Here is a 14,581-nt window from a genome sequence, read left to right as displayed (position 1 = left end):
ACTTCCACCTGAGCTTGGAGATCCTCCCAACTTCAAGGGACAGTGATTGGCAAAATGTGCTTTTCTGCCACAGTATAGGTATAGACCAGCCAACCATCTCCGGAGCTTTTCTTGTTCAGAGAGATGCATCCGGACAATCTGCATAGGTTCCTCTGGGGGAGTGACCGAGGAGGAAGGAGGGGTCTCTGGAAACATGGGGCCATAAGGATCCCCGTTATAGCGGGCGGTGGAGGAATGTGGGGCTCACCAGCCGATGAGGCCGCAGAAGGAGGAGCAACTGCAGTAGCAGGATTTCCCACGACCGAAGAAGCGGATGGCATCCGGGAGATAAGGGCCTCTAGCACTTGCCCTATATGATTCTACTGGGCTTCATAAGCATGCATGCGAGTCACCAAACCCCAGAGCTTTCTTTCCACATCAGGTGGAGCTTCCTCAGTGGGGTCCATAGCCCTATTATAATGTCAGGGGCCTATTGGCTCCAAGCAGAGAGGGGTTAAGTCCAAGTTCACAGTATCCAAAGGGGTCAGACATAAGCGTTTGTCAAGTTCAGGCAAGAGTTCAATAAGGTAGGCGGCAAGAATTAGAATCAGGGTCTTAGCAGAGGGTCCGGAATCCAGTAAACGGCAATTTAGGAAACCCAGGAACACAATCAGCAATTCCTATAATCGGGCATTGAACTCGTGACCTGAAAGTCCTTTTATTTTCAAATTTCACGCTGTCATCGCTCCAGCGTCGGCCTACGTGGGTCATGGGCACCGCCATCTTGAATGCGACGCCACTGGAGAGCGGGAGCGCCATCAGACCACTCCTTTGTTTGAGCCATAATACACATCCACAAATGTGTTGAATGTGCGATAAGGGTTTGCTTCTTTGTTCTTTAAATAAAATAGGGTCTCTCGCTCACACGTGATTGTCATCCAATTGACCAATGTAAACCAGATCAGAAAATTAGATATCGGTCACATTCATATAAAAATATAGAACATTTTAAAGGGTTTACAAACTTTCAAGCACCACTGTATACCAACACCATCAAATATTTGTAATAAATGTGTATTGTATTGGTTTTCATTATGCAAAAAATGTTCTATTGGGCATAGAGAGGATTTATAAATGATGGTCTTTTCCTAAGGGATATAGGTAATTTTGAATTGGCTTCCATTTAACATTACTGTAATGTATTGTTAAGTAATAAAGTTCACATGCCCTCTATTTTAAAAATAAATATCTGGCTAATTTAATGGTGTACTGCATATTTTAAATTTCTATCCTTTTTTAATTATTTTTTCTCTTTTGTTCATTATTTCCCCCTCACCGGTCAGTGCATGTTATGTTGGATCAGAGACTAACGTGCAATAGAATAGAATAGTGGCAAGCAAAGTGACCTTTCAATAAGGAATGGCATCCCATATATTATTTTATTGTAAGTTGTGTGCATTCATTCATGCATGCACGACACGCGGCCAACTGGCTGTTACCCAAAATATAATCAACTTGATGTAATTGTATGTTTCCTCAACATATGAACGGGCAATTAGTAACATTCTCATTAATATACCTTCTAGCTAACTACTAACCTTAAAGGAAAACTATACCCCCCAAACAATGTAGGTCTCTATTAAAAGATACTGAGTAAAGCAGCTCATGCGTATAACCCTGCTTCATGTTAATGAACCATTATCATAATAATATACTTTTTTAGTAGTATGTGCCATTGGGTAATCATAAATAGAAAATTGCCATTTTAAAAAATAAGGGCCGCCCCCTGAGATCGTAAGATTCACTGTGTACACATACAAACCACATGTAAGGTCACATGAGCCAATTAACAGACAGAGTTCTGCCTTTTGCTTCCTCACTTCTTCCTGTTACAGTTAGTGTTGTAGTATTTCTGGTCAGGTGATCTCTGAGGCAGCACAGATAGAGTCACAAAATGGTGGTTCAAGGCAAGAGATGTAAAAGGGCAAGATTTATGTAAATATATATTCCAGTTTGGTAAGATTCTTTAATATGTTATTCAATTTGATATAAACTATCTGTTGCTTAAGTATTCAATTTGGGGGTATAGTTTTCCTTTAATAGAATGAGCAAAAAAAAAAAAAGTTCTTTCAGGCTCTGATTAAGTTTTTCTAAAAGTATGCCTCCAGCAAAAAGTCCATTCACCTTCGCTGGAACATGAATTGCATCTCTAGAGTAGCTTAGCTGGGTTATCACCTCCATGTCAAATCCAGTGTGCAGAGGCTCTCAACTCACAGGGGGCCAGCTATGATATGCTGCCAACCCCACTGCACTACTCTGCGTTTTCAGGCCAGGTATGGGGCAAGGGAGCAAGTGATGGGGGAGCACTTCATCACTTGCATTTTGGTGGAGGGCCTTCTAAAAAAAGCATGGGGGTTTCTTCCTGCATTACTTTATTGAGAGAAATGTTACCATTTATTGTCTGATTTAAAAAAAATATATACCTGTGTCTAAAATAATAAGTAGATAATTCTTTTTTTATTTTAAGGTTCCCTTCCAAGCTGCTCTTGATTTAGTTCGACCAAGAAAGGTTTTCCTGTGGCGCGGCTTTGCATTCATTCCTCATAAAGATATAGTTTCCATTGTCTTGAATGACTTCAGAGCAAAGTTATCAAAAGCTTTGGCAGTAAGTAAGGATTTATTTATTGTTGCTCGGGATACATCTTCTCGCAGAGCAGTGTGAAATATTTAATTAGTTTAAACCATACAAGTGCTTTCATATAAGCTTTAAAATGCTTGCGTACTTATGCTAAAATATGAATGATTAAATGTATTTACTCATGTTTTGCTTCATAACTTTCATATTCTTTTTATGGTTTTGTGAACGTTTTCAGTGTAATATCTCGAATTTGTGTAGTTTATTAACAAATGTCAAGTGGCTCTTCTTTTAATGACGTTTATAAAAGAATCAAATAATATTCTGTATGAATTAAGATAACTCTTGTATTCATAGTGTGTTATATAAATCATGGAGGCTGGTTTTATTGCGGGTATTTGTTATTGTTACTAATTTATAACATTTTCAAAACGTACCATAATCTCAAATATTATAATGTGATAAATTAGTTAAAGTATTTTTTAACAAATACAGTAAATGAAAGTTATTGCTTTTGGTAAGCAAATATGGCTGATCTTGGACCTAGTTTTGCATGGAATGTATTAAGATTGTCCAATGCACGTTTAAATTCAAAAATTCAAAAAAGTTTTTTGAAGGGTAATTGGTACAAAAAATGCTTTTCTGGTGCCAGATTAAAGGGACATTACAACTCTAATTGCCTAAAATAGTGAAATGTTTTCGGTGTAACGAACCTACTTGAATTTGCAAATTTAGGATCAAATTGAAATGTTCAATTTAGGTAACCTTTGCTAACAGCTATAGTAGCAGCTACTTCACAATGTTAACGCAAGTGTTATGACAGCTATATAAAAATATATTGAATTATGCTTTTTTTTTTTTTTTTTTAAATTGACTGACATTTTAATTATCAATGCAAAATTGTCCTACAGAGTATACCCTCAAATGCTCTTGGGTATTGAGACAATATAAAAAAATTTTATAATCGTGTATAGTGATGGGCGAATTTATTCGGCAGGCGCGATTTTGCGCGATTCACCGCCGGCAAATAAATTTGCCAAACGGCTGCGAAAATTCGCTGGTGAAAGTTCGCCGGTGTCCAAAAAAAATGGACGTCGGCGTAAAAAAAATGGGCGTCGGCGTAAAAAACGAGACGCCGGCGCTGTTTTGCGAATTATTCGCCATTTCGCGGGAAATTCGCCCATCACTAATCGTGTATGTTCAAGGGCTGAAAAGTATTGCACTTAGAATATTGCACTTGCTGTATTTGTCACCTGTTTTATCAATATCTGTTTTTCCATAGACAACAAACACATTAATGTTTTTAAAGGAGTACAAGACAAAACTGGGCACACAGATTGTAGGAATAATGATGTTCTTTTAGGTGTCACATTGCAGTCTAGGCATAACACATATAACGACGCTACTTATCATTAAAGGGGGCCTGCCACCCTAAGAAATTCCAAATCCTTTTCTGATACGTTAGACATGCAAAATAAACTTACACTTTATACATTATTTACATTTTATTTCCATCAGTCTTGCAATTTACAACTAGCAGGCAGGTGCCATTTTGTGAACACCGTTATTAAGATAAGATTTGCATAATCCCAAAATATTGTGTAAGTGCAAGAATGGCAGAATTAATGACTTGAATATCATCGAAGATCTATGGGATGATGTGAAGCAGGCTGTCCATGCTCAGCAGCCATCAAATTTAGCTGAACTGGAGAGATTTTGTATGGACGAATGGTCAAAAATACCGCCATCCAGAATCCAGACAATCATCAAAGACTATATGAGGCATCTAGAGGCTGTAACATTTGCAAAAGGAGGCTCAACTAAGTATTGAAGTAATATCTCTGTTGGAGTGCCCAAATGTATGCACCTGTCTAATTTCGTTAAGATGCATTTAGCATATTTTTTGTTAATCCAATAAACTCACTGCTGAAATACTACTGTTTCCATAAGGCATGTTATATATCAAAAGGAAGTCGCTTCTTTTTAAGCTCAGCCAATGATAAACAAAACTCGATTCGCTGTATAAACTGAAAAATATTTCAAGATTTTGCTTTCCTTTGAATCACTGAACTACTAATTAGTTGTATAAGCAGTGTTTCTGAAAACTGCTGCACATCTGTTTTGCACGGAGTCAACCAACTTCTTGCACCAGTTACATTCCACAATTCTTTTGTATTTATTGGTTTTGCCTCAGAAACAGAATTTTTGACATCACTCAACAAGTTTTCTATTGGATTAAGGTCCAGGGATTGGGCTGGCCACTCCATAATTTAAGTCTTGTTGGTCTAGAACCAAGACCTTTTTCAATTAATTTGATGTATTGAAACTGATCCACATACCATCCCTGTTATGCGATAAATAGGTCCCAATAGGTAGATTTCCTTTTCTTCCATGTCTTTCAGGTTTTGGTTGCCATTTTAAAGCATTCAAGATCATTTTAGCTGAGCAGCCTATCGTTTCTGCACTTCTTTAAATATTTTCCCCTCTCCAATCAACTTTTTAATCAAAGTACGCGTTTCTTCTGAACAATGTCAGGAACAACCAATTTGGACTATAACCAACTTGCACAACATTTGCTGCCTTCCTTTCTAAAATGAGGGCCGTAATGTTTTTTCACAGACTGAATCACCTCACTAATTGAACGCCTCATTGTTATTATTTGGAACAAGCCAATTACACAGAATCAGCAGTGAGCATATAATGACTGTTGGTTATCTATTACTCTCCTTTACCTACCAGTAAATTATGTAGAAATACAATTTCTGCCAAAAACAGTGATTAATCAGGTTAGTGCTGTTGGACTGCTATTATTTTGAACACAACCGTATATTAAAAATAAACTGATAAATGCTCTTTGCATTTGATATTGTATTTGATTCCTGTTTATTTTATTTTTTAAGATGAAAAATAATCACAGTTGGCCTCCTACATCATAGCCACATTTTTTGATGTACAGTATGCCATGAAGTTCAAGTTTTAAAAATGCCATTGTGAAAATGACTAGAGAGCATTCCAAAGATTATAATGGTAATATAAATTTATGAATTTGAAAACGGTTACAAAACAATTTCCATGTATTTGGGTGTCCCAGTTGGCAGTGTTGGTTTAGTTATAATTAAAGGGCACCTGTTGCCAAAATATATTATCCCCTGCCAGCATTGGGCCACCCGCAGTAGGACCATGACCCAAACACAAGAACAAAGTAACACATACACACCCCACTGCTAGCCCCAGTGAAAATGTTAGCCAAATGGAGTGGTAGAAAGAGATTTTTATACTGGCATAATGGAATGAATTTGCTGTTCTAAATTGACAATCCTGTGCTTCTTATTTACTATGCCTTTAATTTTGAGTTTTTCAGTCTTTTATTAGCTATGCCGTGTTTTAATCATTTCAAACCAATGTAGTGACAGCTGTTTGGGATGAAGAACAAAGAGTCCACCGAAGTACCACAATCTGTCATTACAATTTAATAGGTGAAAAGATGGATATAGCACATCGTCCACTATGCAGAGCCTGTATTTTTTTATCACTAGGAGCTGTCACCTTGTCTGTGAAGTTCTAATGCAATTTATGCCTAGAATGGAAGTATGCACTATGTAAGCATGTGCTTGAAGTAATACAGACAGCAGGTGTTGAAAAGTAATGAGTTGTCATTCTGTGTCTACATGCAGTTAAACTTTTACTATTTGTGTGTTTGTAAATAAGATTTTTGTGTTCGTAACACATTAATATCATTCATATTGCATAAAGATCTTGTGTCTAAACTGTCTCTACAAAATATATGTGTGGGAACTTTTTTGTATGCAAACAGCCTGTGTTGTAATTTTTAAAACAAAATTCTAATATTTGTTTTAACAAAACACATATAATGATTTTAGGTTTGCCATTTTTAATTTAAAGTGTTGTTGCCAATAGCAACTAATCTGCAGTTCGTTTTGAACAGTCAGCTACAAGTTAGAACGAAAGCAAAAATCTCTAAAATGACTTAGTGGGCTGTGGTGTAGGAGTGACACTAATGTCACCTTCAGGTTCAGAGGCCTGTTTACATGTTAAACATTATCTCTTTTAGAGAACGCATTAAGGGGCAAATTTACTAAAGGGTGAAGTGGCTAACGCTGGCGAAAATTCTCCAGTGTGACGTCGTTTTGGCACTTCGCCGTTTTTCTAAAGGGCACTGGCGTAATTATGCTAGCGAAGGAGACTCTAGGCCAACTTTGCACTCTAACGCCAGGCGTATTTTTCGCTCTGGCGAAAGAGCATTACTACGCATATTCACTAAGTTTTTGTTTTTACTGAACGTTACCTCTATCGCCAGACTTGCCTTCGCCACCTCAGACCAGGCGAAGTGCAACAGAGTAGATAGGACTTGGTCCAAAAAAAGTTGGTATTTTTTTCTGAGTCCCAAAAAACTCTGACTTCTTTACCTTTTTACAGGGCGATAGGCTAAAAAAGATCGTACATTTTTTTTTTTTGGTTACACTCCTTCCCCCCCCTACATTTCCTTACATATGGCACTTAAACTATACTGTGGGCTAATGTATAGGGCAATATCACAACTCTGTTTTCTTTTATTAAGGTTCCCTGGGCTTGTGTAGTGTACTATATATGCTGCAACATATACGTCCATTGAAATTTAACTTCCCGCCATATGCAAATTAGCGCAACTTCGCTATGCCTGCCGTAGTAATGCTAGCGCAACTTCGCAAGTGTTCGGCGCCGGCGATAAAAATTTGCAACTTAGTGAATTTGTTGTCTGTGCGAAGTTGTGCGTGGCGAAGGCGGTAAAAAAGTACAAGGCCAAATTCTTTTTAATGGTCATGGAATTCCAAGGTAACTTCTGATATCCTCATATTTTACAACAAGGGGTATTTTATTATAATATAAAAGTTTCAGTGAGTCTTGTAACTCACTGAGCACTGATTATAACTGATAACAATACTATGCATCGTTTATATAGTGAATAAAGTACCCCCTCTTGTAAAATATAAAGATATTATAAGTTACCGAGGAGTTTCATGACCATATAAAAACACAAGGCCTAGTGTTTTTATACAGTTCATGGAGCTCCGAGGTAACTTCTAATATCCTCATATTTTGCAACTGGGGGTACTTTATTTATTATAATACACAAGTTTCAGTGAGTCGTGACAGAAATGACATCAGAACTCACCGTTTATAACTGATGACATCAGAACTCACCGTTTATAAGGATATAATTTACAAGATATTCATAGCTTTTGTGTATTGTATGTATTGTTTAAAAAGGAGAAGAGAAAAAACAAAGAACCTTGTTTTTGACTGCGAATTGCCTTCAATGGTTAAATTTAACCCTCACTTCTATGGACCGTGTATCAGTTAACTTAATGACCAACTTTTTCCACTTCGTTCATTCACCAATCCGTTAACACCTATATATGAAATTCACACCTTGTGGCAATAAATATAAAGTGCGTGTGCTTAAATTGTTTCTTCTCTTCTCCTCCTTTTTAAACAATTCAATTTTATCCTTGTGTGTACTGTAGTTTTAGGAGACACTTTAATAAAGAAAGTTAGTGAAACCCTATTATTATATGTACCCCCAGTTGCAAAATATGAGGATATTAGAAGTTACCTCGGAGTTCCATGATCTGTATAAAAACACTCGTGTTTTTATATGGTCATGAAGCTCCTCTGTAACTTCTAATATCCTTATAAGAGGGGGTACTTTATTCACTATATAATTTAGAATGTGTGACTACCTGTGCAGTTTTTATTTGTGTGTATAAGTTATGTATGGTATCTGTCTGTAATTACATACAGTGCTTTACCTTATGTTAAATCCTCATTACACAAAAACTCCAGTTCCCAGGTATTCTGAGCATTTGAACTGCATTAACGCATCATATCACCAAAGTTAACTCCGTATGACATGTCAGTACTCCAATGCAGTGTTTGCAGCATTATTAGTCGCACTCTGAATTGGTGTGAACAAATATCAGATAGTACGTGCTAGCCCTATCTTTCATTGGTTACTAAAATTGAAATCTAGCGATATAGGTAGTGTGGTTCCCCTGGAGGCAGGGTTGCAAAATGGTTGGACCTTTGCGTTCGGTTGTGTGGCCTTGACTAAATGGGTCAAAGGACTAAAGGAAACCGGAAATAGCTGCAAGAGACCACAGAGAATGGAATGAATAGCTTTGGAGGAGGCAAGAACAATACAGGAGACCGCAACATATTTATAATTTTTTTGCATAAACAGCCACCAAACTGGTTTTTTATTCACAGGATGGCTAGTTTGTCTGGAACTATGTTTCTGCTGCAGAATAAAGTGCCAGAGGTTAGGTGGAATATATATCATCTCCTTTGGAGTATCTTAAGGTAGCAGAAGACTTGAATACATTGAATCTGGTAGGCAGTTTTCTAAAGAATAAAAGTAATTATTTTATCATCTTTTTTGTCTTCTTTCGCCCTGATTCTAATCAATTGTAAGATACAGAAATGTGTTCTTTAGCCAAGGGAAGGATTTTAAGATGATTGAGGAACTGATAACAACAGGGGGGGGGGGAGTTACCCTTTTCAAGCTTAATTATAAATATGTATACGAATCATAATCAATTTTATGATTAAAGGAAAATGTAAAAAAAATGATTAAAGGGTATGCGTGAAGATGCAAAGGAAGATAATTTAAAGACTGGAAGTTAAAAGTAACTATTGTTGAACAAAAGTGGAGTAATAAAATATCAAGAAACTGATTTTATTTGCAGATGTTAACCTAAAATGTACATGTAGTGTGATGTAGACAGTGGTATTCTAAGAGAACTTTCAACTTATATAAATCTATTTGTTTTTTTCTGTGCAGCAATTAGGTTGCTAAAGGACAGTGAAATAAACTGTTAAAAATTATGTACTGTTTTTAGAACCGTCAAGTTTCTCTTATTTTAGCCACCTCTCTGCAATCTGTCCCTCTACATGCAGCTTTGTGCCAGGGTTGCTTATTTTTAAAGTCACTTTTAATTCATTGTCAAGACAAAGGCAGCACAGACCATTGATGTATTTAACAAAACTGTCCATCATTGTGGAGAGCGGAATACTTCATTTTAATTACAGGGGTATGTCAAGCTTATCTTAATTATTACCAAAATAGTTTTGATTTTTCCATTGTATCTATTTATATAGCAATGCAAATGTACAAGACGTGAACACAAATAGGGATATAGTTAGAAGTTATACAGTATAACGAATAATAAATCTATGCTTAGGTGTTTTAATACAGGGGTCCCCAACCCCCGGGCCGCGGACAGTCTTGAACTGGGCCCCCGAGCCTGGGGGACAATTAACACGGCAAATTGGAAGCCGGCGCGCTTTCTGGATAATGGATCCCGTGCCTATACAAAATTCTTAATGGCTGTAGTTAACAGCATCTGGAACTTCTATATGGATTATATAAATGTGAACTTAATCAAACCACAATTTTATGTTTTTCTTCATAGTGTACAAAATAATGGACAAGGTATCATTTTTGTCTTTCAGTTGTCTGCTCGATCCCTGCCTGTTGTTCAGTCTGATGAAAGGCTGCAACCATTACTTAATCACTTAAGGTAAGTAAAACCAATATACCGTCATATGTCAACAAAATGTTAACTTTTTCACATTAAAAAAAATACAATTTACTCTCTATTTATATTATATTATTATAAATAAATTTCCAATGTTTGCCTTTAAAGGAGAAAGAAACCTAGTCGGCGCAAAAACCCTCCCCCCCCCTCCCGTGTGTTGCCCACCCTCCCTCCTCCCCCCTGGGCTACCCGTCCCGCTGGGCAAATGCCCTTAACTTGTTACCCTGGCCAATAGAGCCACCCTTCTGCGCAGGTCCAGTCTACGGAGTTCAGCGACGCCATCTTCTTCCAAGCGATCTTCTTCCTGCTTTGACCAGTAGGAGCATTTCGCCGGTACGATCTGCTGCGCAGGTGCCAAAAGTCACGAAGTGAAATCGGAAAACTTCGTGACTTTTGGCGCGTGCGCAGTAGATCCGTACCGGCGAAATGCTCCTACTGCGCATGCGCCAAAACGCCGGTCAAAGCAGGAAGAAGATCAGCATGTTTCAGTATGTATTTTATGTTGAAATTGCATAAAATAATCAATTATGAAATGTTTAATCAAGGCAGCATGGAATTTTCATAACACTGGCAATATTTTAGGCAGTAGCAGTTTTGTTAAACATTTTGAAACTGAAGTAGGTTAGTGCATTCAATTTTAACTGCTTATTTTCATTTTCTCTCAACTGTTCTGTAAATTGGTACAGATTTGTCAAGTATAGCTGTGGGGGAACATTAACACAGCATGGGAGTAATTAATTTGACACTCCTGGCTGCTGTTTTTTTTTTAAATACTGGCTTAGTTTAATTGGGTTTAATTCTCAACCACCTCCAGATGTTGTGATATTGCTGTCTAAGTATTTTTTTAATTAAAAAACGTAAAATCATTGAATTTCAAATAAGAACCAATACAACATGTATGAAGTCAAAACATTTCAATGCAACTATTTTACAACAGGCAATAAATTCATACAAATAGTTCATGATTTAGGAATGTCGCATCAGTTAAAGGATTCAAGAAATGATCAAATACTGAATTGTAATAGATGTTAGTAATCTTTAGTTTGATTATGAACAGCTATTGGATCTGTAATCCAGAATGGGTGCCACCTGGTGTTTTCTTGATAAATGGGGTTTCCCTTTAATTTGGATCATCATACCTTATGTCTACTTATTTAATAATCGACTTATTATTAAACCAATTGCACTATATTGCCTCCAGGAGAGATTTATGTATCTTTTCCAACAAGTACAAGATGCTGTTGCATTATTACAGAGAAAAACAAAATCACTTTAAAATATTGGAATTATTTGGTAAAAATGCACTCTGTAGATGATGGCCTTCACAAAATTTAGAGATATAACAATAAGTTAATGGGATAAAAAGTGTGCTGATCATGCAGTGGTGGTGCTGGGTCTTGGTGCATGAATGGGGAAGGCAGGCTCAATGCCAGTGAGGGTGAGATTCTGAGAGAATGCTTGTTTTCTTAGATGCACCTGAAAGACCAGCCATATAAGAAGTGGGTTGGTGATAAAATGTTTTTGGAAATATAGATGAATAATTAATACACCAATATTTTAACTATAACCTTGCTATGAGCCATTGGGAACCCTGAAAAAAGTTTGTATTTCCAAAGTGGACTTGGAAAAAGTCTTGTGTAATTTGAAAATTACCTTTTATTTTTATCTGGGTGATCGTAATTCTGCAGGTATATTCTTTCAAAGGGTCCTATTTGTGAAGCCTCAATTGTTTTTTCTGGTTGTTTTTTTAGGGGAAAAACTTGAATTATTGGAGGGGGGAAAAATCGTTTAATTTTTCAAGATTTATTATGCTCCAAATCTGCTAAATATCTGTATCTGAAAATACTCTAGCTAAAACCTGTCGAAATCATGTAAAAGTCAATGGCAGATGTCCCTTTAACAATGTGAAGATGTTTTTTGCCTTCATGATCTTCGAGGGTTTAAGGCTGGTTTTCATTTGATATTCTGAAAAAGTTGGACTTTTCAATGTCAAATCGAAAAACTTAAAAATATATAGTTACCTTGGATCAAAGGCGTAGTGAAAACTATTGTAGCACGTTGGGAACCTCTAGTGGCCAAGCAGAGGTACATCCATAACTTTAGAAAAATAGTTATAATTCGAAAAACTTGCTTAATTCGATTTAATTCAAAATTTTGTTGCAACTTTTTCCCCACATGCTTTTTCTGTTCAGATTTATTAGTATATTAAGCAGATTCAGGTTTGTGACTTTGTTAAAAAAAATTTTTTTATTATATATTGAAAAAAATTGAGTTTTCCTAAATACGCCCCTAAAAATTAATTTCTGTGCTGCTTTTTATAAGACCTTTTAGGAGCCTGAAAGTAAACAACGGCATAGAGTTGGTCGTGAATAAAAAATGCTCTCCTTCAGAGGGCAAAATAATCCAGTAAAATGAGAAACTTTTGACACAATGCTACCTTATAATAAAGGTGTTTGCAGGCTAATAACTGCATTGTGCCAACAGTTTCTCGTTTTTACAGGGGCCTAAAAATCACCAGCCTAGGACCAGAGCTCTAGAGGATGGACTCACACAATCCTGACTTCAACCACTTTTCCTTCACTCACCAGGCAAATTATTGAAACATTTATTTATAATCCTGTTCATCATTCTAAAAGAAGCTTGTCTATTAAACATTGTGTCTCTAAAAACCCATTTATGTGACTCCCTTACACAAAGTTTTTGTGCAAAATAGCAAACAATTCTGTCTTCTGTATTAATTGTGTATCTGATGTCCAGTGTACTGCCACTTAGCTCTTTGTTTAACTTCATTTTATCTTTTCAGTCATTCATACATTGGGCAAGATTTTAGCTCACAAAGTAATACAGGAAAGATTTCACTTGAACAAATAGATGGGGTAAGCATTATTGTATGTACTTTTATTTAGGGATGCAACAAATTCACTCTTTTGGATTCGGCCGAATCCTTCGAGAAAGATTCCGCCGAATACCGAACCAAATCTGAATCCTAAATTGCATAAGCAAATTAGGGGTGGGAAGGGGAAAACAATTTTACTTCCTTGTTTTGTGAAATGTCACGTGATTTCCCTCCCTGCCCCTAATTTGCATATGCAAATTAGGATTCGGTTTCGGCCTGCCAGAAGGATTCGCCCGAATCCTGCTGAAAAAGAATCCTGAATTAGGTGCATCCCTACTTGTATTATAATGTAATAAGCTGTTGCTGTCATTTTTAACAGGTATTATTCTAATCACTGAAGTCAATCGATTAATAGATCAATTTATATAAATATTTGAGAGTTAATCTTTGTTTACAAAAATGTTCTGTAAATCACATTTTGTATTTCATAATCCTTTAATTTTGTTTAACCTTTTTAAGATGGCACCCATATTTAATCTAGGGGACCTTAATATGACTCAAGATTTGATTAAGAGTGGATGTTGTTCTGTCTGCATAACTCACTTGCTTAATGCAAAGATTATACATCCAGCAGTGAAAATCCAACTTTTATTCAGTGTACAGTTCTCGTACCTTCCTCTGCTTTTTCCTTATGTCATACTCGCACTTCCTGTTCCTGCCTTTTACCCAAATCTGCCTTAAAGGTACACTGTAACTTAAACATGTATATATAACATCAGCCCCCCTTTTTTTCATGCTTTAAATCAAACCTTTAGGGCATTACAGCAACGTTTCGGGTCACACCTGACCCTTTGTCAAGCTTGGTGTGACCCGAAACGTTGCTGTAATGCCCTAAAGGGTTCCAATAAAGGCATTTTTATTTTATGAAGAAGTGGTGCTGTTTCATCTTGTAACCGCACATCACTAATGTCAAAGCTGGGGAATGGTTTCAGCTGCTCTGCCATCTAACTTTCCCTTTCAGTAGTGGAAAGTCGAATCTGTGGTCACTGTTTTCATTCATCTGATACACAGAAATGTTGAATATTGCTAAATTACATGCAGCAGCGATATTATCTCATTTGGCTGATGTTGCTTTGGACAGGAGCTGTTTGAAACTTGGTTCCTATATATAAAGGCCTAGTTGTATTTTCATTTCAGAGTACTCACTTTGCAGGGTTAAATTTACTTGTTGTACCAGTTGTTATGTCTGCATCCTTCAGTGTGTGTTTAATGCAAAGTTAACACATCCAGCCTGCAGCGGAAATCCAATTTTTATTCAGTGTGCTGTTCTCATTCCTTCCTCTGCTTTCTCTCACGCACTTCCTGGTCCTGACTCTTATGCAGCCTGCCTTTCTGCCTTAAAGATGCACATAACATAAACATGCACACACTCAAGATGTATATTCTTTTATTCTGTATTCAAAACATTAATTTATTAAATAGTAATGTTTTAAGAGAACATTTCAGTGTTTAATATCCGTGTCATATTGACCC

General features: G+C 36.7%; 1 protein-coding gene across 1 annotated transcript in view; it reads left to right on the top strand.

The window, feature by feature from the left end:
• The window catches only part of prim2.S (DNA primase subunit 2 S homeolog), a 53,227-nt gene that overhangs the window by 21,227 nt on the left and 17,419 nt on the right, over positions 1 to 14,581 (top strand). The window contains exons 7-9 of the mRNA XM_018265526.2: positions 2,507 to 2,644; positions 10,127 to 10,194; positions 13,016 to 13,088. Coding sequence (XP_018121015.1) covers positions 2,507 to 2,644; positions 10,127 to 10,194; positions 13,016 to 13,088 — 279 coding nt within the window. The remainder of the gene's footprint in view (positions 1 to 2,506; positions 2,645 to 10,126; positions 10,195 to 13,015; positions 13,089 to 14,581) is intronic.

The sequence above is a fragment of the Xenopus laevis genome, chromosome 5S (assembly GCF_017654675.1).
Source record: "Xenopus laevis strain J_2021 chromosome 5S, Xenopus_laevis_v10.1, whole genome shotgun sequence".
Classification (NCBI taxonomy): Eukaryota; Metazoa; Chordata; class Amphibia; order Anura; family Pipidae; genus Xenopus; species Xenopus laevis.
Note: the sequence above shows the minus strand (reverse complement) of the source record. Positions and strands in the feature narration are given on the sequence as shown.